General features: G+C 35.3%; 1 protein-coding gene across 1 annotated transcript in view; it reads left to right on the forward strand.

The window, feature by feature from the left end:
* Positions 1 to 24,226, forward strand: part of TTN (titin) — a 238,044-nt gene that overhangs the window by 80,780 nt on the left and 133,038 nt on the right. The window contains exons 74-112 of the mRNA XM_079310285.1: positions 457 to 744; positions 899 to 1,186; positions 1,699 to 1,989; positions 2,661 to 2,948; positions 3,931 to 4,023; positions 4,146 to 4,428; positions 4,678 to 4,858; positions 5,221 to 5,310; positions 5,405 to 5,672; positions 5,768 to 6,028; positions 6,586 to 6,795; positions 6,915 to 6,992; positions 7,109 to 7,135; positions 7,802 to 7,849; positions 8,723 to 8,779; positions 8,919 to 8,993; positions 9,262 to 9,513; positions 10,044 to 10,136; positions 10,668 to 10,745; positions 11,428 to 11,496; positions 12,109 to 12,195; positions 12,434 to 12,496; positions 12,764 to 12,829; positions 13,180 to 13,260; positions 13,782 to 13,859; positions 14,512 to 14,589; positions 15,073 to 15,156; positions 15,454 to 15,552; positions 16,704 to 16,781; positions 17,578 to 17,652; positions 17,802 to 17,876; positions 18,125 to 18,208; positions 18,511 to 18,573; positions 18,872 to 18,949; positions 19,184 to 19,261; positions 19,997 to 20,080; positions 20,449 to 20,529; positions 22,386 to 22,469; positions 22,669 to 23,031. Coding sequence (XP_079166411.1) covers positions 457 to 744; positions 899 to 1,186; positions 1,699 to 1,989; positions 2,661 to 2,948; positions 3,931 to 4,023; positions 4,146 to 4,428; positions 4,678 to 4,858; positions 5,221 to 5,310; positions 5,405 to 5,672; positions 5,768 to 6,028; positions 6,586 to 6,795; positions 6,915 to 6,992; positions 7,109 to 7,135; positions 7,802 to 7,849; positions 8,723 to 8,779; positions 8,919 to 8,993; positions 9,262 to 9,513; positions 10,044 to 10,136; positions 10,668 to 10,745; positions 11,428 to 11,496; positions 12,109 to 12,195; positions 12,434 to 12,496; positions 12,764 to 12,829; positions 13,180 to 13,260; positions 13,782 to 13,859; positions 14,512 to 14,589; positions 15,073 to 15,156; positions 15,454 to 15,552; positions 16,704 to 16,781; positions 17,578 to 17,652; positions 17,802 to 17,876; positions 18,125 to 18,208; positions 18,511 to 18,573; positions 18,872 to 18,949; positions 19,184 to 19,261; positions 19,997 to 20,080; positions 20,449 to 20,529; positions 22,386 to 22,469; positions 22,669 to 23,031 — 5,097 coding nt within the window. The remainder of the gene's footprint in view (positions 1 to 456; positions 745 to 898; positions 1,187 to 1,698; positions 1,990 to 2,660; positions 2,949 to 3,930; positions 4,024 to 4,145; positions 4,429 to 4,677; positions 4,859 to 5,220; positions 5,311 to 5,404; positions 5,673 to 5,767; positions 6,029 to 6,585; positions 6,796 to 6,914; positions 6,993 to 7,108; positions 7,136 to 7,801; positions 7,850 to 8,722; positions 8,780 to 8,918; positions 8,994 to 9,261; positions 9,514 to 10,043; positions 10,137 to 10,667; positions 10,746 to 11,427; positions 11,497 to 12,108; positions 12,196 to 12,433; positions 12,497 to 12,763; positions 12,830 to 13,179; positions 13,261 to 13,781; positions 13,860 to 14,511; positions 14,590 to 15,072; positions 15,157 to 15,453; positions 15,553 to 16,703; positions 16,782 to 17,577; positions 17,653 to 17,801; positions 17,877 to 18,124; positions 18,209 to 18,510; positions 18,574 to 18,871; positions 18,950 to 19,183; positions 19,262 to 19,996; positions 20,081 to 20,448; positions 20,530 to 22,385; positions 22,470 to 22,668; positions 23,032 to 24,226) is intronic.

Genomic DNA, 24,226 nt, shown 5'->3' on the forward strand with positions numbered 1-24,226 from the left:
TGCCTGTTTTTCTTAAGTATGCTTTGCTGTTTCGAAAAACAACAATTGCCTCTTCCTTGTAAAACACTTTACTGTCTCTTGATATGTAAGATACCCTGTGGCATTGTCTTCTACTAACAAAAGCCGACCAGTAACTGAAACACAGCACTTACATTGACCACAGCTCTTCTGCAGTGTTACAAGCCTCTGGATCTTCCGTCCCTATTCAGTATTAGCAGTCCTGAGGCTCACGGGGTCTAAGAGAAAAAAAATGAGACCTCTCTTCCTGCAACCATATGCACAGGGCTCTTTACAACAAGTTCAAAATAAATTACATGCTAAACAATATTTTTAATTGGAAGTTATGAGCAAAAATCCATGTACTCCACAGCGTATTAGTCAGTGATTATTGGTGAGTACAGCAAGAGATGCATGTCTTCTGAAAGGCTTCACTGAACAATACTTGTTCTGTTACAGAGCGTAAACTTCCTCCTTCTTTTACACGAAAACTCAGAGATGTTCACGAGACTGTTGGCTTACCAGTCGTGTTTGATTGTGGCATTGCTGGCTCAGAACCCATCGAAGTGTCTTGGTTCAAAGACGGCGCGCGTGTAAAAGAGGACTACAATGTTCACACGTCCTTTGTAGATAATGTAGCCACTCTCCAGATTTTGAAGACAGATAGGAGCCTTATTGGGCAATACACCTGCACAGCTGTCAATGCTATTGGGACTGCTTCTTCTAGTGGCAGGCTTGTCCTTACAGGTTGGTGGGCTGTGAAGTATTTGATGGAAATGTCTTAAAACTGAGTTTTGCTTTATATGTGGATTTAATCTTGTACAAGAGATTCTTATTTCACACAGTTTTAAAGTAAATTGAGATTTTAAAGTGATGGGTTTTTATTTCTTTCACTCTTCAGAAGGGAAGACTGCTCCATTCTTTGACATCCCACTTGCACCTGTGGATGGCATTATTGGAGAAAGTGCTGATTTTGAGTGTCATGTTTCTGGAACACAGCCTATTAGAGTCACTTGGGCAAAAGATGGCCAAGAAATTAGAACAGGAAAGAACTATCAGATCAGTTATGTAGACAACACAGCCCATTTGACCATCTTGAGAGTTGACAGGGGAGATTCTGGAACATATACATGCTATGCTAGCAATGAAGTTGGAAAGGACTCTTGCACAGCTAAACTGGCTGTTAAAGGTACTGAATAGATAATACACTGTGTTTACATTTTTCTGCCTTCAGTTATGAAGGAGGTTGGACTTATTACTGCAAGATAACTTTGAAAAAACTTTTGAGATGTAGCCTGAGAGTACCTATCTGGACATATCTATGACTCTTTTAAGGGTATTAGGAGGGGGGTCACTAACAACAATGAGAGGAGAAATAAAACATTCTCTTTGGCTTACTTTCTCAATAGGCTCTGGCTTATTTCTTTCTTAAGAACTTCACAAAACTCTTGGGGTTATTTAAATGGTGTATGACTTAAATCAATGGAAGAGAAATTTATTTTCTAACAGGAAAATACAGCGCCAATAACTGTAAGAGCAGGACTCCTGCTGTTTATCTTAGCATAATTTCACTTTAAAAATATATCCAGTTTAAATGAGGGCAAATATCAATTCCCCAACGTTCAAATTATTCTTGAAGCATTGTCTTTAGGATTTTTCATCTCAAGATAGATTCATAGAATTTATGTTCTTTTTTTACAGAACGAAAAACTCCTCCTACTTTTACTAAGAAACTGTCTGAAGCGGTAGAAGAAACAGAAGGGAATGAACTCAAACTTGAGGGTCGTGTTTCTGGCTCTCAGCCTTTGACTGTTGCTTGGTATAAAAACAATCAGGAAGTCCATTCAAGTGCTCACTGTGAGATATCTTTCAAAAACAATGCCTTGCTTTTGCACATAAAGGCCGTAGAGCAATCGGATGCTGGTTTATACACCTGCAAAGTGTCCAATGAAGCAGGAAGCGTGTTGAGTACATCTTCAGTTGTTATCAGAGGTTGGTTCAAGTCTTGTTTTTCTTTGCTTCCTGCTTTTCTTTGGTTTTTTAGCTGCAAATATATAGCTTCTCTCTCTCTAATGAGATGATTTTTTCAACTTGAACAGCAGTGATTTGTCCAGAGATTGACATAAAACACATGGTCAGGAATTTTTTTATTGTTGTGTTTTGTTTTGTTTTTTTTTTTCCAAGGAGAGGCTTTTTTCACTATTTGCTATGACTGAAAGATTGAAATCATTGTGAAATTTCTGTTGAATTTTTAATAATTCTCTTTCAGTGGAGTAACAGGAGGTTTGTGCAATGAAATTTAAGCTTAGGTAGTGTTGACACTGTATTGTGGTAGCATGACACTTCATTATAATAGTCTTGCAGGAAATTACAGTTTTATTTCTTTAAAGACTTTTATACAGTTTTGCAGCTTAATGGTGCTTTAGTTCTCATACTATTTTATTTTGGGATAAAGATATTTCTTGCATGTTTATATAGGAAATACACTGTAATGCTCTCTTGATATTTATTCCATTTTATAACATTATGATTGACATTCTCAGACTTCTGTTTATCATCCTCCATTCCTTGCCATTGCCTCCTTAGGAATCACACGTATCTCTCTCTCTTATATTCTTGATCATGCTTTCCTGAGTATTCACTCAAGCATTTTCATATTCCAGAACCTAAAAAGCCTCCAGTTTTTGACCAGCCTCTTCAGCCAGCAGCAGCAGAGGAAGGTGATACCCTACATCTTAGCTGTCATGTCCAGGGATCACAGCCAATCCGCATCCAGTGGCTGAAGGCAGGAAAAGAAATAAGAGCTTCAGACAGATGCAACTTCAGCTTTGCTAATGGAGTAGCTCTTCTAGAACTTGCTGCAGTTACCAAATCAGATTCAGGAGAATATGTATGCAAAGCTTCAAATGCAGCTGGCACTGATACTTGCAAATCTAAAGTGACAGTCAAAGGTACAGTAACACGAAGAAAATAAGGCATATGATGAAAATGTCAACCAAAACTCTATCCCACTCTTTTTTCTCTGGAACAAAAAAAGTTAATAATCTAATATCAAACACTTATTTACTTTTATATTTTTGCAAAGCAGTGGAATCTGGTAAAACAGGGTATTTAACAATAATTTATATATCTATAGTGACATAAATGCTGAAAGATCAGCGTCAAATCAACAGAACATCCCTGCCAAAGAGAATAAGAATTTATTTTTTAAATCTAAACCAAATATAGGAAAAATGCAAGCTAAAGGGGTGAAATTACTTGGCCATGCATGTTTTATGGAAAGTGGTGTTTATTAAAGGAAAATACAGAAGGAATTTGAGCATAAGGCCTTAGAGTCTTTTAAGACTTAGTCTTTTAAGACTCTTACAGCTCTAAACATTTTGACCCTTTAGCTGAAAGTAAATTATAAACACGAGTCCTTCTGTGTGGCTCTTGCTTTATAAGAGCCCAGCAGTATGCACAAATTGTGTTTTTTTACTACATTGCTAGCCACTAGGCTAAGGACTAAGTCATAAAAAACCAAGAGAATTTAAAAGACCACTGATAAAAATCTGCAAGTAACTCTTAGGGCATAATATCCACAAATGGACTGAAAGGAGAAAACATCACCAAAAAGCTTATCCATTTTAGAAAATGAGGGTTTTTTTATTTGCATATATATCTATGGATTTGCATCCTCTGAGAGTATAAATGGCTTGACTGGAGTAAATGAACAGCACAGCATGGCTCATTGTAGACAGTTTGATCTGGAAAGAAAATTGCAAATTGGTTAAAACAGTATTAAAGTATTTTGCATTTTTACCCCTTGCATAGTGTTTTGTTCCATGTCAGAATTAATTTCTTTTTTACAATTCCTTCAGAAGCATCATCACCTATGAACATGAATGATTGCATGAAGCCATCTGTTATAACTCTCTGACTCTGTTTTTTTAGAAAAACCAGCAGCTGCTCCAGCAGCTAAGAAAGCAGAAGTCGAAGGCAAACTTTATTTTGTGTCAGAGCCTCAGAGTATCAAAGTCATGGAAAGTAAGAACTCTTTTCAAAATAGTACAATATCTACTATTTTCCTACACCTTTTGTTTGAGATTATGTCCCTCTGTCATAAACAACTGGAAAGACTTAGCTTCCTCATTTGCATCTTTCTGCAGAGACTGTTGCAACATTTATTGCAAAAGTTGGAGGAGATCCGATTCCAAATGTTAAGTGGATGAAGGGAAAATGGAGGCAACTCAACCAGGGAGGTCGCATTATAATCCAGCAGAGAGGAGATGAAGCCAAACTAGAAATAAAGGACACAATAAAAACTGATTCTGGCATGTACAAATGTGTAGCTTTTAACCAACATGGTGAAATTGAGAGGAGTGTAAACCTGCAAGTTGAAGAAAGAAAGAAAGAAGTTGTTGAAGGGGATCTCAGGGCAAAACTAAAAAGGTATATTGAACATTTTAAAGAATTAATTTGCTATCAACACAGAAGAAACTTTTTTTATTATACATCTCAGAACAAAATATAATTTTAAAACATTCATTAAATACGAATAACTGTACTAAAAAGCAGCTGACTAGACTAAGTTAAAGGATTCTACTGCACAGGACAGCTCTGAGGTGATTCAGTATTTCACTAAACAACTTTCTGGGAATGAAATGCTGCATAGTTAACTTCTGTTATTGATTTGCATAGCACTCCAACAAAAAGAAAAGAAGAGGAAGAGCAACCTATTGACATCTTGGAACTTCTCAAAAATGTAGATCCCAAAGAATATGAGAAATATGCTCGCATGTATGGAATCACAGATTTCCGTGGCCTCCTGCAAGCCTTTGAGTTACTAAAGCAAACCCAAGCAGAAGAAAGCCATAGATTGGTAAGAAACAGTGTGACTGCAGCATGGGCTCTCTTAGGAGCAATATGCTTCCCTTGAACACACATGGTGTCCACACTCTGAAGCTCTGAAGTTATGATGTGTGCAGGAATTCCTCGTTCCCCTTTAGATCCTTTACTGGCAGTTTTCAATTTCTTGCATGCTCAAATCCATGAAGAATAAATGGGCCTTCTGGCTAAGTAGGTTCTGTCTTCAAAACTTGACTGCAATTGTTAGAATAGGAAGACACACTGGTTACAGTACAGTTACATAAAATTTGATGTAGGAGTGAATTCTGTGTTGGATAAATAGGACATCTTGATTTAATATCCTTTAATCTTTAAGTATATTCTGCATTTTTATAGGAAATTGAGCTCACAGAGAAAGCTCAAAGGGAAGATCAGGAATTTGATGAGCTTGTAGCTTTTATTCAGCAGCGACTGACACAAACAGAGGTAAAATATTTTTGGACTGATTTATGAAAATTCATAATCTATATTCAAATCCATAACAGGGAACTTGAAATTAATTTAAACTAATATTTTCCAGCCCATTACTCTGATCAGAGACATTGAAAACCAGACGGTTTTAGCAGATGAGGATGCTGTCTTTGAATGTGAGATTAAGATTAACTATCCAGAAATTAAACTGTCGTGGTACAAGGGAACCCAGAAACTGGACTCCAATGATAAATATGAAATTAGAATTGAAGGTGATCGCCACATACTGAGAATTAGGAACTGCCAGCCTGGTGATCAAGGAAATTTCAGAATAGTGTGTGGACCACATATTGCCAGTGCCAAGCTAACTGTGATTGGTAAGTGTACTTATGAAGTATACATTTGAATTATTTTACATTATTTATTCCACTCTCTGATCTCTGTTAAAATATATGTTTTAACATGCTAATAGAACCTGCAGTTGAGCGGCATCTTCATGACACTACTTTCAAGGAAGGAAAAACATGCACACTGACTTGTCAGTTCTCTATCCCAAATGCCAAGTCTCAATGGTATAGAAATGGGAGACCCATTAAAATAGGAGGGAGATATTCAACACAAGTCTCTGACAAAGTGCACAAGCTCATCATCAAGGATGTCAGAACGGAAGACGAGGGACAGTACACATGCAAGCTTGACAGTCTAGAAACAACAGCAGATCTGGCCATCGAAGGTTTGTAAAGATAAAGAATATCTTTCTTACAATAGTGACAGTTTCTGGAGGTTTCATTAGCAGAACAAATGAAAATAAAAAGGATTTCTGAAAGACAGACTCCAAAACTTGAAAACGGACTAAAGAAATTTTGTCTTTGAGCAACATGTGACATACTTGTGTAACTTAATATTCTTGACTGAACTATGATTAATAATGTTCCGTAGCCCACAAGCAATCTGAGTTGTACCAGCTTCTATTTTCTTTGGAACTCTTGTATTTTCCTTGGGCTTCTCTTAATTATCCTCTCTCTTTAGTTTCCTTAATGGCTTCTCTTACAAAATACATCTGCACAGCAATCTTGTTATAGTTGAACTCTTACGTCTTCTAATCTTCATTCTTATGCATAAAACTTCATAGCACATGGAATCCCTTTTTCTTACTCTACTTGTTCAAGATCCATTGCTATTATCTCATTAAAATTTAGTTATTTTGATGACAACAGTGAGAAGGATTCAGATGCAGTAAATGTCATGGTGGTGCATAACAGCCCATGTGTTTTTTCTTTCTAAAAACAGCGGAACCAATTCAGTTCACCAAGAGCATACAGAACATCGTTGTGAGTGAACACCAGTCTGCAACCTTCGAGTGTGAGGTGTCTTTTGATGATGCAATTGTGACGTGGTATAAAGGCCCCACTGAACTGAGAGAGAGTCCCAAGTACAGCTTCAGAAGTGAGGGTCGCTGCCATTATATGACTATTCACAACGTTAATGCAGAAGATGAAGGTAAAAATGCATGAAACATTTGTGCTGGTGCCATTTTTTATCTGGGCTTTTTTTTTTTTTTTTTTTTGTCTGGTTTTAAATTATGAAAGCAAAAATATGAATGTTTTTGGCTGCTGCAGGTGTGTATTCTGTAATTGCTCGTCTTGAACCAAGAGGAGAAGCAAGAAGCACTGCAGAGCTCTATCTCGTAACCAAAGGTTAGCAAATCTTCTGAACAAATTTGTGACCATAGCCATGTGTAAATTTGTTTTTTTTTGAAACATGATTCTGGAAAAATCAATAGTCCTAAAAGAAATCTATTATTCCTTTGCAGAAATCAAACTGGAGTTGAAGCCACCAGGTAAAGTCCTCAAGCAAGACTGGCACAAGATCTTGTCTATACTCTGTCATAAAATTAGAGCATTTTCCTGCTATTTTATTATTTTCAAATCTTTTTGTCCTGGTTAGAGTAAGTATAACCTACATCCTGAAAAAGTATTCCTCATCCACAGACATATGAAACTATTACTCTCATAAGTAATGGCAATGACTACTGGGATAAATCCATAATCAGTGACATTAACAGGGACCCTATTTTCCCCCAATTCTCTAAAAAGCACAAGTTTATTTTTGTTTGAATTGCTAAGGAATAGAACAATGAAGATGTACCAAGTAATAGATAGGCACTTCTCTGTGCAACTAAAAAAAAACCAAAACCCAAGGAGGCAAAATGGGTAAAAATCACCTCCTTATGATTTCCTTTTTTGAATGTGCTTGCCAGCTTATTCCAAACGCGGCAAGAATTATTTAGAAATAAAACATAACATTGTATGAACTGGCTGAACTGAAAGGCTAATACAATTAGTTATCTACTGGTTGGCTAGCTTATACTTGAGGAGCAAGCTACAATCCTTTTATGCTACAAAAAGATTAGAACATCATCAACTGCTATTCTTGAGGAGAGCACATTGAAATGTTTTTTAATTGGTAGAATTTATTAAGTCAATTAAACATTTTGATTTTCTAGATGTTCCTGATGCCAAGGTTGCAGTTCCAGCTCAAAAACCAGCTGAAGGTAGGGTACCAAACCATGCTTGTTCTGTGTCTGCACTGAACCACAAGGCCAGTGGGAACCTCAGAGAAAAATCTTAGCTCAGCAATAAGGTCTAGTTAATTATCCCTGTGAGCAAGACTTGACTTGGATAGACTCTTGACTTGGATAGGCTTTTTTGTTGTGTGGAAGGTGAAAACTTTACACATGTAGTGGTAGAAGTTAATTTTATTATCTTAAAACAGTCCTTTCCATCATGTTTTTCTATCAGTCTATTCTTCATTTGATCTTCCTTTTATTTCCATCTTCCTCTCTGATATTTTTTCCTAATTTTCATCTCTTCTTATGTTATAGTTGATGTTTTGCCACAAAAATTATCTTTTAAACAAGCTGTCTAACTTACTGCCTTTAAAAAAATATTCTTTTAAAGCCATACATTGGATTTCATGTTTATGGCAAGGGTCTCTCCCCAGGCTCTGATTTTGGACTATGGACTACAAACAGTAGCTTTCTGTTGCACCCAGTAGTTTACTTTAAATGTCAGCAGTTTAAACTTCTTGAGTTTATTTCCAGAATAATTTGGTAAATGCTTGCAGTGGCAACAGGAAGGGAAAGATTTGATATTTAAATGAATTACCATCAGCAAAGATAGGAGAGTGATGGCAGGAATGAAATAAAGCTGAGGATATTCAGGGTTCAAATAAGATAGACTGGGGATTCCCACTCAAATTATATTTACTCAGCTGCTTTAAACTCTCAGAATAAGCAACATGTTTGCTTTTATTCTGCAGCTGCAATAAAAACCTATAATCTATTTTCTCAAACCAGAATTTTTCTTGATTTAAAAGGAAATATCAAACTTAAATTTTGTTCTAAATATTTCATTTCTCCCACAAGCTGCCCCTATTCCCATTCTTCTGCCTCTTGTTCCACCTCCTGAGGAGAAAAAGCCAGGTAAAAGTCCTTACAGTATTTGAATACTATGTTGATGTTTCTTTATGACAGTTGGTTTTTGGATTTTTGTTTGTTTGACTTTTTACGGGTTCTTAAGGTTTTTTAATTTAATTTTTTAAAATCTATTATTTTTAAGCAGAGAAAAAGGTTCCATTAAAGAAAGTCCCACAAAAGGTGATTAAAAAAGCTCCTGAAGAAGTCCCACCACCTAAAGGTAACTTTTTTCCTTTGTTTGAAAACATTTTTTAAAAGAGTAAAATTGCCTTGTGGAAACAAGGTGTTTTCTTTTGAAATAACTTGAATCTATCACAATAGTTTGATTTCTGGCTTTATGATTTAAAATCAAAGCTGATTGTGACTGTTTAAAATAGTCCCTTCTTTAAACCATCTATGAGGGTGAAATAATTTCGCCAAATGTGAACATTCAACGTGCCTTGCAAATTCCAGACTATGATATGAATAATTGATTTATTTATTTTTAGTTCCTGAGGTGCTCCCAGAGAAGCCCAAAGAGGTCAAGATAACATCCATGGCAAGGAGAGAAGAGATACATGAAGAGAAGAAAATACATGAAGCACCCAAGGAAATTTATGAAGAATGGGAAGAAGATTATGGTGAAGACCATGACTATTATGTCAAGGAAGAGGGCTATGATGAAGGGGAAGAGGAATGGGAAGAAGCTTATGAGAAAAGAGAAGTGACTTATGAAGAAAAAAGAATCATTCATGAAGAAGGTATTTGAATTATCATGTCATTTTGTTTCTTTTAAGTGACACTTGATGTTAACACAAGATATCACAAGGTATGGATGCAGATAGGAATGGATACATTAGAAATTAATTGCCAAAGAACTTTGCAGGTCTTAAAAACCTAATATGAGTTGGTAGTAAGGACGGGTAATTTTTAGTTTTTTGGGTATTTCTTCTATCATTTTCATGTGCACTAGATAAACTTGATTTACTTAAATGCTTCACACATTTATTGATTGATGTTAATGGCTGTGTTTTGCAATTTCTTGCATGCTGTAAGTGTATTGGGGATTAGTAACATGTATGCCTCTAGGAACAAAATTTGGCTCTGATGAGAAAACATGAAACTTGGAAAAAACAAAGCATTTTTCAACAATTGGATCTCCAAAACTCTCTGTGTGTTCTTAAAATTCATGAGATTATAATGGCATAACTAGTACCTTTCTGTCTACGGAGCCTTTAGACAATTTTTTTTTTTTTTTTGTAATTAAGTGATGGTTTTGGTATTTTTTAAGTGACTGAAGTTCCTAAGAAACCTGTGCCTGAGCGAAAACCACCAGCCATTATAGCTGAGAAGAAGGAAAAGAAGGAAGTAACTGTTCAAAAAGGTATGACTTTCCCAAAAAACTAACAGGAACAGGCAGATTAAAATCTCTCATGCATCTCCTTCAAGCTGAATGGCACTGATCATTCACATTTCCTTGGAAAGAAGAAAATTCTCTTTATGTTTGACAGTCAGATGAGCAAGGGTCATGACAACCTTTTCTCCCACCTCATACTTGTGAGCTCTCTGCAAAGGTGGTTGAATGAAAACAGGAATTGATGGTAAAATCAAACTGAGCTTCACTCATCCTTCCTTCTCCCTGTATATTAGCCTTGAGGACAGGTGTAATGTTTAAGAAATTAAATGCTGCCCTTCTGGCAAGTCTTTTCCACTTGGATCACTGCATATCTCTCAGGGCAGGGTGGGCCTTATTGCCACCGCTGTTCACCACCAGTAAAAAATGCACTGAACAGAGGACAAGTGGCATAAGGTTTATGACATCCTAAACAAAAAAATTATCAGTTCTATCTGGTTTCTATACAGAAAATAATTTGTGAGATTACTTAAACAATAAATCTATCTGAATTACTTCCAGTTGTCAAGAAACCTGTTGATGAAAAGGTGGAGGTAACCACTCAGAGGGTTGCAGAAGAAAAAGTCAAAAGGGCTGAGGGTAAATACTGTTTAGTTATCTTAATGTGATCTTTCCTTACTGCTGTGGCTTTTGTTACTTAGCTGATCTGCATATGCTTTCTCTTTATTTAACATGGTCTGATCAATTTTTCAGTCTTTGAAACATCTAATAAAAGCTTCTGCTGAACTCTTTAAAAAGATTGAAAGCTTTTTAGGGGAAAATACTAAATGCAAATATTAACTACCAATGCTTTAATGAAGGAAGTGTTTATAGAATTGCACTGACTGAAATAGCGTGTTTCACTCTAAGCTGAAGATGTGAAATCCCCATCTTACTTAGATTTCCATTTTGACTCATCTACCAAGATGCCTTGGTTAATTCTTTCATTTTGAAATAAAGATGAGCCCTTATTCTCTTAGTAGCTACCTCCTCTTGTGTAGCATTTCCCATTCTGCAGAAGGATTCTGTCAGCTGCAATCCAGTAAGTATCAGAAATGAGCTGTGTGCTAAATGTCCTGAGTGCCTTTAGAACACAGCAATACAAAGAAACAAACACATTCCTTATGCTGCTTTGTGTGATTCCAAGAAACCTGACTTAGCTGCTGAGTTAGCTTGTTTGTCTTGCTGGTTGTATTTTCAACATCAACAATAGATAGCTGTAGACTTATTTTGATCTCTTTGCTAAATGTTTGACTGAGTAACAAAATTCTAATGCCAACAGTTACCAAGAAAGTTCTGCCACCAAAACCTACACCCATGGTCGTTGAGGAAAAAGTTATGAAAAAGGAAGGTACAGATCAGCATCTTTGAATTGCAGTTTACACTTTTTTCAGCACCCAATGTGTTTCTGTGCATCTTTGGAATATGTGGGCTTGTGTGTATGTATCTGGATCCATAGCAGTAGTCATGCTGTGACTACTCTCAGTGTTTAATTAGTATGTCTACCATGCTTTTGTTTTTTATAAAGTCTGTTTTTAACACATTTGTGGATAGCCTTTTGGCTCTTGTTTAAAGAGCCTGCAGTTACACTGCAGTGTGACTTAGCTTTTTCTTCATCTATCCTTACATAATAAGCATAATTGTGTCCTCATGCCCAAAAACATCTTTGAAGAACCACCTTTAAAATTCTTTTCATATACTATTTCCAAAGGTCTCTGCATGCATTTTGTTTCAAATGTTTGGGTTAAAGGTGTCTGTCTGTCTTTAGTCTTTAACAAATACTAAATATTACACTTGTGTGCTTGTTCTGTGTTCAGTATTTTAGAATATGAATACTGACTGTCTAAATATGTCTAAGATTTAATGTGCAATAAAGATAAAGATTTGATAAAAACTCACATGCTGACTACCACTAATGTGGATCTAGCATATGAAATACTAAAACAAAATCCTATCTTTAAAGTACCAACAGTAGAAACGTGGACTGTTTCAGAAGAAAAGATGTCAGTTTCTGTCCACAGAGAAGAAGAGTATTCATATGATGTTACAGGTATGTACAAACCCAAAAGTCTATGTACCCAAATCAAAACAATCTATCAATCCTACTATACTTTCTTTTGATCTATTTTTATGTATGGCAAACTACATATTTAGACATATTGTATATTTGTCTTTCAGTATGCCTTGCTTTTTTTGTCCATTGTTTATGCTTTAGATTTATTTAGCTTAATAGATGGAAATATTTAGACTATTTTATCTTAATGTTGTTTAAATACTTTTCTTTGAAGAGCCAACAGAGCATGAGAAAACAGTTGAAGAAAGATTCTTTGAGGCTGTTTACCCAATTGAAGGTACTTTGATTGAGGATGGGAGTCTAATAAATATTTGTTTGTTTGTTTGTTTGTTTGTTTGTTTTAATTTGAATCAAAATTAATTGTGATATTTGCACATGCTTTCATTTTCTGGATTATTTTTTACATATTAACATATGTGTTTCAGTGATGATTATGTACCGTACACACATTTTATTCACTTTTATTCTTAAAGTTTTTCAAATTTACTATAGACATTGATATTTCCTATCTCAGCTATTAATATCTTTTAAATTCCCATTGTAGCACAAAGGGAGGTTGAGGAGGAGGAAGAAGTAGTTTCTACAGAACTGGAGATCTCTCATGTTGAAGGTGAATAAAGTTTTTGCATCAGTAGATGCTCCATTCTTCTGAACATTCACACTGTCTGTCTGTAACACTGTTTACCAAAGGATAGCATACCAGAACTGAGATCTTTCAATTTCTCTATGGCTCTGCTCTCAAAGCTTCAAACCTTACTCCATTTCTATCTTATTCTTCTTCATGACTGCTTTAAATAATTTCTTTAATAGCTTTTTTGAATGGGTTTGTTGTATCTGTTTGATAAAACAGAATAGTTTTGTACATTCAATGTTTGTTTATACACCATGTTAAGAGTAGCCTACTGTGGTTTACCAATTATTTTAACTGTCTCCTAAATGATCACCACCTATCTTTTAAAGTGCCTGAGATACCAAAGAGGCGTGTTCCAGAAGAAAGAAAGCCTGTTCCTGTCCCTAAAACAGAAGCTCCATCAGCTAAAGGTATTTCTACTGCTCTAGTAAAAAAGAAAGAAGGAAAGCCCAAACAAAATTTCTTTCTTTGTACCATTTTTAATGTTTTCTTGAATATATTTAGGAATTTACTCTCTATGTGTCTTTGTTTTTTGCACTATCTCCGTATGCATTATTTGATTTCTCATTGTCTCTGTTGCACTATTTCAGTTTTTCAATTGTGCTATAATTTAGCTTACAGCTTGAATTTGTCTCAGCTTGGGCCCTTCTTTTTCTGTTTAAGTTGTGTGTTTTTTGCAAGTAAGTGCAGTGGTTTTACTTCAAGAGAGCAAAATGAAAGGTGCTAGTGCAGTGATTTTAACTAAATAGGAGTTTCATACTGCATCATCTTTCCTGTATTGTCCACATTTGTCCAAAAGGCTGTACATTGTATTGTGTTGGTTGAAGTCTCAGCTCCTTGTGCTCATTGCATAAAACAATGTCAGATTACTCAAATCTGGATTAGTGTTTCAAAAACTAAAGGTCTCTTACTTTAACAATGTTTTCCAAAGTGCCTGAAGTGCCTAAGAAACCTGTTCCAGAAAGGAAAGTTGCTGTTGCTAAAAAGGAAGTGGCTCCCCCAGCAAAAGGTACAGCATCTTTTGAGTGTGGGCTTTAACCACTTCTGTGCTATTGTCCTCTTTTTCTAACCTCTCTTATGTTCTCAACACATATGGTAAATGTAATCTTTGTGTGTTACATGTGAATGTCTGTTCTCATGCAAGGCATTTAAAAGCCTTAGAAAGATTACTTAGACGAATTTTAGTACCTTTGGAGTTTTTGAAGGGCCTAGAAAAACTGTGCCTGAAGAAAAAGTTTATGTTCCTTTTCCCAAAGAAGATCTGCATGCCAAAGATACACTTACTGATGGAAAGTACACTGTTTGTTGAGTTTTATTTTCCTGTTAGTCTGTATGTAAGCATGTTTGTGTTAGAATTTATATTTTATGTATAATTCTCTCTACATCCATTAGATTTTTTAAACCTAGTAATATATTCAAGCAGCTCATTCTTCTGTTAAGAAATCAGTCTTAAAGCATTTGATAGTCTTATAGCAACTGATTTAATTTTGTTTTTTATCCAACGTATGTTGCTCTTGTGATAAATCTTTCTATGTTAAGTGTATGAATGTGTTATATGGTGTGTCTTGATATTCTTACAAATGGATTAATGAAATCTACAATACTCTGATAAATCTTTAAAATTTAGAATTCAGTCCTCTTACATTTTATGGTTTTTTAAGTGCCAGAGGTTCCTAAGAAAGCTCTCCCAGAGAAAAAGGTTGCTGTTCCAAAAAGAGAGGAAGCTCCAACACCTAAAGGTACACTTAAAAAAATAATGCTCTTCTCTTACTATCTTAAGCATCTTGTTTATGTCAAATTTTGGTTTTGATTGCTAAGTTAATCTGGTTTTACTGGTACTTCATCTATGTTAACGTGTATCTTTTGTGTCAGTTTTGTCTATAGGCGTGCTGTAGACTTATTCTTAAAAACTTGTTAATTTAAGTTAATTATATAATAATTAATATCTTTGAAGTGCCAGAAGTGCCTAAAAAATCAGCTCCAGAAGAAAAAATGTTATATGTTCCTAAAGTAGAAACTCCCCCTGCAAAAGGTACAATATAGCTCACTTTAATGTCATTTATTGTAATCTTTAGAACATTGTATTTATCTCAGTTTTGTCAGCTGTCATTTTGGTAAGCAAAATGTGTCCATGTGTAATCTTTCTCAACAACACATTTCTCTTACACAATGCATGTGCCAGCTTTTACTTCCAGTGTTCTAAAACAAATACTTTTTTTAAGTGCCTGCAGTTCCTAAGAAACCTGTCCCGAAGGAAAAAGTGTCTCCTGCTGTGCCTAAAAAAATTGTGGCTCCTCCAGCTAAAGGTATGTTTTCCAGTAGAATACAAGAATATGCTATTTCTCAGCTCCTGTCTAAGTTCTGTGCTTATTAGTCGTTGATCTGTGCTTCTCTTGTGAGTTCTGTTCTCATTTAGACCATGAATCATTGCAGTATGTTGTATCTCTTATGCAATACTTACACAGTGTTCTTCCTAAATATTGAATTTCTGTTATATGTTATGTGCTCAGCACCCTTCTTTGGAAAACTAGATTTATCATTTTGAAAATACATTTTCACAATGGAATTGGTAAAGCATAATTTAATATCATTATCTTTCAAAGTGCCTGAAGTGCATAAGAAAGCCACTTTTGAAGAAAAGGTACTTATTACAGAAGAAAGAATATCTGTTGCCATTCCAGAGGAAATTCCATCACCTGAAGGTACACTATAAACACTTAATAGAGAGAAACTTGTGCTATGTCTGCAAGTCTGTTTTTCTAATATCAAGATCAGAATACATCAAAGATTTTTTGATAGTTATCTTGTATGAGTTTTGTGTTGATCTTCAGGCAGTGAAAAGTCTCCTAAAGTGTCATTTACAATTTCAGTCTTGAATGTCAGGATCCCACCACATTGACAGGAGTGCAAACTCTACTACTGAACACAATGATCTTCGGATCAGAGCCTCATAAATTTGCAGTAACAAATATGAATATATTGTTTATTTTAGAGTCCACAAATTAGGGCTGTAACCATCCATTTGTCAGTCTCACTACAAAGCTGTCTGTAGCCCTGAAGATAAAATACTGCTTGTCTCTGCAGTGTTGGCTTCTCACCAGCTTTCAGTTCACATTCTCATGTTCAGGGAAGATTGAGATTGGTTGTTTTAAGTTAGTATAATTCCACATAATATCTGCTTCAAGATAACTGAAATCAGCATTTTGTCTGTTTTTATATCCCATTAATAACTACCCAGTCAAGACAATTTGCACTTTCCTTTAAAAACCATAAATGAATTTTTAGAAGAAAATTTGGAACATCTAAAATATGAACTTGCAAATGAATATTCATATGGATACATGCAGTGTTAATTTCTGCTTGTCTCCTGCAAATTAACCTTTTCTCCAGAACTAGCTGAGCTTTTCCCTGACTCAGTCATCTTTGTAGATGAGTACATGCCAGGATTTCCTTTCAGTTCTTTTCTTATCCATCTCATTTTTCCTTTCCTCACTTTCATACAGTTGGATCAAGGAGAAACCTCTAATTCTTTGACTCTTGTTTCCCCCACTTGAGCTGTTCTGGGGAAATCTGGGGAGCTGAGGCATTCTAATGAACTGGCAGTATTTGACCAGTGAATGGTATTAGATAAAACAGACAATAGGGAACCTGGAACATGGACAAACCCCATAATTTAGAACAAACTGTACATATATATATATGTATGTGCTCAGCACTTTCTGGATTGTATGCATATCTATCATTGTCATATAGAACTTCTGAGAATTGGTCTTCATCTTCTCTACCCATCAATCTTTTCCTCTCTCCATCTATCTATCCTCCAACATACTAAAACTAATAATTTTCCTTAAAGAACCAACAGTTGAAGAATGGTCTGAAGAAGAAAGAGAGGAAGTCTCTTTTTCCCTTCACAGAGAAGAGATTTCTGAAGGTATGACAACAATTCAGGAACACTAGGCAAAAGCAAAAAAGAGATTTTTGGTCTATAACAAATAGATAGTTTGGATTGATACCTGCTTTATTCATAAGGAAAAAATTACTGCTATACAAATATGTTTTGTAACTTATAAATTTTAATGTCTACAACTTTTATTACTTGCTTTTGAAAAGTGGAGTAGCTAATCCTCTTTCAACACAGTGAAAATAGTTATCTCTTTGATAGTGAGATCTATTAGGACTTCCTCTGTTGGCAGTTCCACTTCCACCAGGTTGTCTAGATAAAGTAAATGTTCTTCCAGATATCACAATGCACTCAAGTTCCTCAGATAATTTCATTGTAAAATAAATATATTGTTCCCACCTGTGAGTTTATTGGTGGTCACATAATACTGTGAAGGACAGTAACACTGACTGACTGAATTTCTGTGGCTAGTAACACCACAGATTTTTCCAGGGACATCTTCAGTCAAGGAATTTTCTCAGTATTTGGGGAAAGATTTCTCAAAAAAATTCCAACATTAGTGAGTTAGTGGACAGAGGAATGGAGCATTTTCAAATTCCACATGAATACAAGATGAGGGCTCAGTCTCTTGGTTCCATTTGAGTGGCTTGGAGTGTTTCCATTTGCCTCAGAGGAAGCAGGATGGCTTGGATGTAGATTTTGTCATCCCAGAGGACTCTATAAAGAAAGACTTAGGAATATTTTGTTCCTTACCAGGGCCATAAAGACAATAATATATGTTAAATACTTAAACTTAAGTATTTTTATATTTTACTCTTTTTAAAAGTGACTGAAGAAGAGTCTTACTACATAGAGGAGACGGTAACTGTTCCTAAAAGAGAGGAAGCCCCTCCCACAAAAGGTATAAGTTCCTTTCACTACAGCATTTGAGTTGTTTCATCATTCTTAACATTATGTTGTCAGTACATGTTTATGTCCATTTTTGGCGGTTTTGTGTGTGCTTGTGATACTACTCCCCTCTGTAAAACTATGTATTGTAATCTTTTAAAGTGCCTGAGAAGCCCAGGAGAGTTGTCCCTGAGCCAAAAGTCCCAGCTGCTCCTAAGGAAGCTCCAGCAATTAAAGGTATAAACCAGTTCCTCAGCTGGTTTATGTGTCTTCAAAGGGATTATGTTTGTCTTACTGTCTGCTTGTACATGTTGGCATAAATTGTGTCTTCTCACATGATGAATGCTGTCTCAAATTGTACCTTGTACTTTGAAAATTATTGTTTGTTTTAACTCAGTAAAATGTATCGTGTAGTAGGCAATTGCAAATATTACATTTTAATATTCTTTCTCGTCTTCCTTCTCATCTTGCTCATTTTTCTGAAGTTCCTGAAGTCCATAAGAAAGCAGTTCCTAAAGAGAAAGTACCTGTTCCTGTGTCTAAAAAAATGGTGGCTCCACCAGCAAAAGGTATATCAGTGGTTTGTTCCTGTTGAAAAAAAAAAAAAAAAAAGCTTTTTTGCTGCATTCCATCTTTAACATATATGCCTTGGTTGGGAATTGGATTGTTGATACAACATATATCTCCAGTATCACATTTCTTCAGCACTAAACCTGTTTTAATGTCTGTTTGTCTACAATTACACCTGTGACGTGTGCTGTCTTGATGAGATTTATGTTGTTATATGTTATTTATGTGTTATTTCATCTTCTATCTTATGCCTATTGATGAAATCAAACAAATTTTCTAAAGTTACACAATCTTTTTTAAGAACCTGCAGAAGCATTGGTGCCCACTTTTGAGGCAGAATTTGAAGAACCTCCAACAACCAAAGGTAAACAGATTATTACCATGGAGATTTTTAGTTTGGTCTTGCAGTATTTGTGTTTAGGCATTTTACTTAAATGCAGTTTTGTTTGTTAGTATCCATAACCTTTGTAGGAATCTCCCCTTTTTTTTTGGCTTTACTCATTTTGGTACTATGGATATAAGGGATGCTCTTCAGCAGTGTCTTTTTTTGTTGCTGTTGAAGTTCACTTAGCACTTTTTTTTAAACAATCAGAATAAGTAAAAGAAACATATACCTGCATTTCAAATATTGTAATCAAATACTTTTGCACATTATTTTTAAGTGACTGAAGTGCACAGGAAAATTATCACAGAAGAAAAAGTTGCCGTTGCTAAAAAAGAAGTAGCTCCACCAAAGAAAGGTATATAAATTTTAAAAATTACACAAGAGAAGTCTTGTTTCAGAACACTGGTTTGTATTTATGTCTAGCTATCTAACACAAACTCTAATGTTCAATGTTTGCTGTCTTTTTTTCTTCTTCTTTTTACTTGAAGAACTGTCAAGTCTCTGATTTGTGTTTTGTCATCTGCTTATGTTTATATACTGTAATTAATTTAGCATCTATTACAATAAACTTTTTTTTGAAAACTGCTAGCAGTGCCCAAGAAGCCTGTGCCAGAAGAAAAAGTACCTGTTCCAATTCCACAGAAAGTGGCAGCTCCACCAGCTAAAGGTATACAAGTTATGTTGTAAATAGAGACAGCTTTTAAATATCAGACATCCATGTGCATCATACTTACAGTCTGCCTAGTTAATCACATCTGTCTCTCTTGATTTGGTTATAAATGAAAAAGACCTTCATCTTTTTTCCCTTCAAAATACTGTTGAGTGTGACAGAGAATAGTAATGTCCCTTCATTCTTTGCATTTTTTAGCTACTATTTAATTTCATTGGTCACTCTGGATGCTTAAATACTTGAAAAGCTGAGTGATATTTACTTAGTGAAAAAAAAATGGAAAATTTGAAAAAAATTATCAGCGTTTGTAATATTGCCAGTATTCAGTGAAATGTTTCAAACTTACAAATATGTTCTCTGTTTCTGTGCTTTTGTGTGTTTGTTTTTGTTATGTACCCTGTGTGTGTGGTGTTTTGTGGTTTGAGTTTCTGAAGAGTTTGGAGACAAAGTATTTACCTCTTATCATCTTCATTCCATCTTATGTCACTATATGTGAATATCCTGTTCCATTTTTATTTGTTTTGGTCTATATATTTATTACTCTAATACCAGATACATTATTTTACTATATATTATTTGTATGTCCCATGTGATTGTTGTGTTTGTTATATTTTCTTTAAAATAGTGTGCTATTTGCTCCCAGTTGTTTGTCTATAATTCTTGTCTATATATTTTCAGAATGTGTGTGATTTCTTTTAGAAGCTAGTATTCTTACAATTATTATCTTTAAAGTCCCAGAAGCACAGAGGAAAACTGCCAGAGAAGAAAAAATATCCATGGCTGTTCAAAAGAGAAAAGTGTCTCCACCACCAGAAGGTAGTCCTGGGTTAATCTATGAACAGATTGTGCTCATGTACCAGAGCCTCAGGCCTACTGCTCTGGCACATCTCCTGAGGGTCAAACTTAGAATTATAGAATGATTTAAGTTGGACAAAACACTTAATGTCATTGAGTACAACCATTAACCTTACACTACCAAGTCCATCACTGTGATCCACTGTAGTCACAGAGGAGCTTTTACAAACTCTTCAGGAAATACTAAGCACATTTTTACCAATTACTCTAGGTGTGGGTAGTGTCAGGAAATAATAGTTATTTTTCTGAGAGACTCAAAATGGGATATGTATTTTTGTGCATGATTTTACACTAGAAAAAAATATTAATGTTAGACTCTGTCTTTGAAGTACCAACAGAAGAAGAACATTGGGCTATGTCAGAGGAAGTATCCGTTTCTCTTCACACAGAAAAGGAGATTTCATACACAGGTATGAAGACTGAAAAGATTCTGTATCCAAAGTTACACCTTGTCAGCTAGTGAAAAAACCAGAGAGAATAAAACAAAATTTCATGTCCTTTGCTGTTGCCAGTTTATAAGGAAAGTGAAGCTCGTAGAATAATGCAGGACAGTATTTCATTCTCACCAAATGTTTAATCCTTTCCTCTTGGCTTACTGCTGTTCTCATAGTGGAAGCCAAATAATTTCATTAGGTCCTCCTTTTAAAATTTTGCCACCTGTCTGACCTTTGAGGAGAAATAGGAGGCAGTCATTCCTTTCATTTCTATTAGCATGCTTTACTATTCGGAAAAGACAGACAGATCTTCCCTGTTCTGTAAAAGCAACTCCTCACCTGAATCTGAAAGTGAAAGAAAAAATCTTTACCTCTACTGTTGCCTACATGGCTGAGACACATCACAATCCAATGTAATGGATCTGCCTGCTCAACAGTTCACAGCTTTTAAAGAAAAGTTATTGCTCTTTCAATTTTGTAGACAATAAATTCATTTGTGAAAATGACCCACAAGATGCCTTACACTACTTTTAGACCTGATACTGTTGATAAATGGCATTATCATATTCATATCATGAAAGATTAATACAGACAAATCAGTGTGAAGTTGAGCTATCTATTTAGTCTCCAGTGATGGGGGGACAAGCATACCATGAGTATGCCCATAGGAACCTGAGCTTTCTGAAAAGGCACTCATGCACAATGCAGTTTTTTTCAAATTCACCAAAGTACCTGTTCCAACCAGTTTTAGTTTAAGATTTCAAATGTAGTTATACCTGGCATTTATATTTAAATATCAAGGACGACTCTGCCAGAAAATATTTAGAGAGGTACATTGCCCCAAAAATAATACCAAGCATCAAGACTTGTGGCAGCCACTCACCTATGCTCACTGTAGCTTGTCATGAATAAAGTTTTTAGAAATCCTCAAATCTGTCACTGACAGAATGGATTCCATCACTTAAGGTCTGAAAAAATCTCAAATCTGTTAAGAAAATGCCAGAGTTATTCTCTTGGCAAATCTGCCAGGTCTTAAAATGCCAAGATAATTTTCTGTGGAGTTTCCAGTTATATTGGTAAAAAATTTTCCAAAACACTTGCCTCAGAAGATGAGACCCCACACTTCTGTAAAAGAGAATATGCTGCTTAAACATAGCATTCTTTCCTGAATAAATCTTGAAAACTGAACATATCCACATCTCAATCTTTTGGAAATGCTCCTGCTTTTGGAAGGAATGGCTCCTTGCCATGTCAGAACAAACAAGTCACTTCATAAAGTGATTGATGGAAAAGGAAAACCACCCTCCTCACCAAGCAAGTCATTCTTTTGATTTAGTTAGACCAGAACTCTTGTCCATCATTAGTCACTCTCAGAGTTTTTCTCCACATATTCCTTCACCTTCATCTGGAGTCTCCCATACAAATCTTGTCAGTGAATGAGGACTCTTGGTCTCTTTCTGAGGTAGTGCAAAGTGCCACCCTGTAGAGAGGAGCTGCTACAGAGAACAATGTTTATTGTTTTTGTAATTGGATGGCTTTGGATTTTGAATTTTGCCCATCAGCAAACTTAACTTCACTGTTGGCAGCAGTGGATGAAGCAGGAATTATATCAGCTGCTTATATTGGTATCTTGAAAAGTTTGTTGTTCTTAATTGAAAAGAAGCCTAATGACTTCCCTAGCTACATGTCCAGTGACAATAAATATACTTGTCTTTTGCATGTCAACCATGTGTTTGTATGATATCTTTTTCTATTTCTTGCCAAGAATACTTTTGCTTTTAAACAATTTACATCCAAAAAGTCTTAAATGTAATTGTACTGTATCTTTTAAGTGCCTGATGTACCAGAGAGGGCTATCATTGAAGAAAGAGTACCAATTTATCCTCCTAAAAAAATGGCAAGACCACCAGCCAAAGGTATACTGGATATAGTACTGAAATATGGTGTAAACGTTTTTATGTGTCTTGTATGTTCCATGTATAGTGAGTACTGATTTGTTTTCTATGGAATGTTCTTCCTTTGGTTAATTCTTAGTTGCCAATGCCTTGTGATCCTTGTTATTAGTAAGATCTATGTGCTAAATTGTAAGGTTCTTTTAATTGGTATCTTTTTAAGTGCCTGAAGTGCGCAAGACAGTTGTGCGGAAAGAAAAGGCGTACGTGGAAGTTCCTCAGTATGAAGAGGAGGAGGAGATTCCAAGATATGAGGAGGAAGAGACCACCAGATATGAGAAGGAGGTAATCCATTACAAGGAGGAAGTTCGCCATTATGAAGAAGTTAGTCACTATGAGGAGGAAGTTCCTCAGTATGAAGAGGAAGAAGCTCCTCAGTATGAAGAAGAAGAAGCTCCTCAGTATGAAGAGGAAGTCATTCACTATGAAGAAGAAGCTGCTTATTATGGAGAGGAAGTTGCTGAATATGAGGAGGAAGAGCCACAGGTCCCCCAGTATGAGGAGAAGGCTCCTCTACCAGCTAGAGGTATACTTTAACTTTAGGGTTTGTGTGAGAAAAACTAGTATCTTTTCGTTCTATGAAAATACCAACATTTATTTTAAAATGTTACAGTGTGCTTTGTGTGTTTTTAAAGGTGTGTATTGATTATTATAATATTATATAGTGCAGAAAACATGTGATGGCTGTGCTCCTACTCTTTACTAGTATCTCCATAAATTCAAATGTTCCATGTCATACATGAATCTGTATAACCCACTATAAAAATTTAACCGAGCTTAATTTCATCCACATCTGGGGTCCAAGTTTGCTATCAGACTGTGCTTGAAATACTTAAAAATGCTTATGTAAAGTCTGCAGTCATACACAAAAATTATGTTTATCTAGAAATTAACTAGAATACTTGAAAATAAGTGATTTAGGAACTCAGGTTCCTAAACACTGAATTCTTTTCAGAAATTTTAGAAAGCCCTATGGTTGGTGTTTATTTCTGTCTTGAAGGGAATAATACATTTCCATGAAAAAGAAAAAATACCCATATTTAAATAATCTTAATTTCAGATGTTTCCCTCAGGATTAATTTTATGGTATGGGTATAAATTTTCTACATTTTTAGTACAGGATGAACATAATATTCATCATTTTGGAGAACCAGGTCATGCTAAGATCTTGGTAATAAAGACTTTCTGCATCATAATATACAGACGCAGATCATGCATATCCAATTTTCCAAAATTACATAATCATCTAAGAGTATCATTTCCAGTCCTGATCCAAATCATTCTACAGTGTCATTGTCCCTCCAAGAAGTTCAGAATTTCTTTTGACAAACTAATAAGTTTCAAAATTATATCTAACATTGTTTGCAGTACAAATTTTGTTATAAACATGAGAAAAGATGAGGCTGTACACTGCAAAAGCTGGGTTAACCCTGAACAGAAAGATTACTGTTGGCTGAAATTTCCATTGAATCTCTCACAGTAGCTAACTTTAATTAATATATGCTCCAAACCTTCTTCAGTATGATCAGAGCCAGTGAAATTATTCTCCAGTCATTGTAAAATTTATATGGACATTTCTGGTGTTTGGAGTGCAAACAAAAATTTAGATACATATTAGTTGAGCAGGGAGAATGGACATAATAGCAGCTAATACATGTTTGTTAATTTTTTTGTCTTAGTGATAAAACCCTTTAAAATCATAGCTGTTTGTTTGGATTTTG

This window comes from Erithacus rubecula (genome assembly GCF_903797595.1).
Source record: "Erithacus rubecula genome assembly, chromosome: 8".
Classification (NCBI taxonomy): Eukaryota; Metazoa; Chordata; class Aves; order Passeriformes; family Muscicapidae; genus Erithacus; species Erithacus rubecula.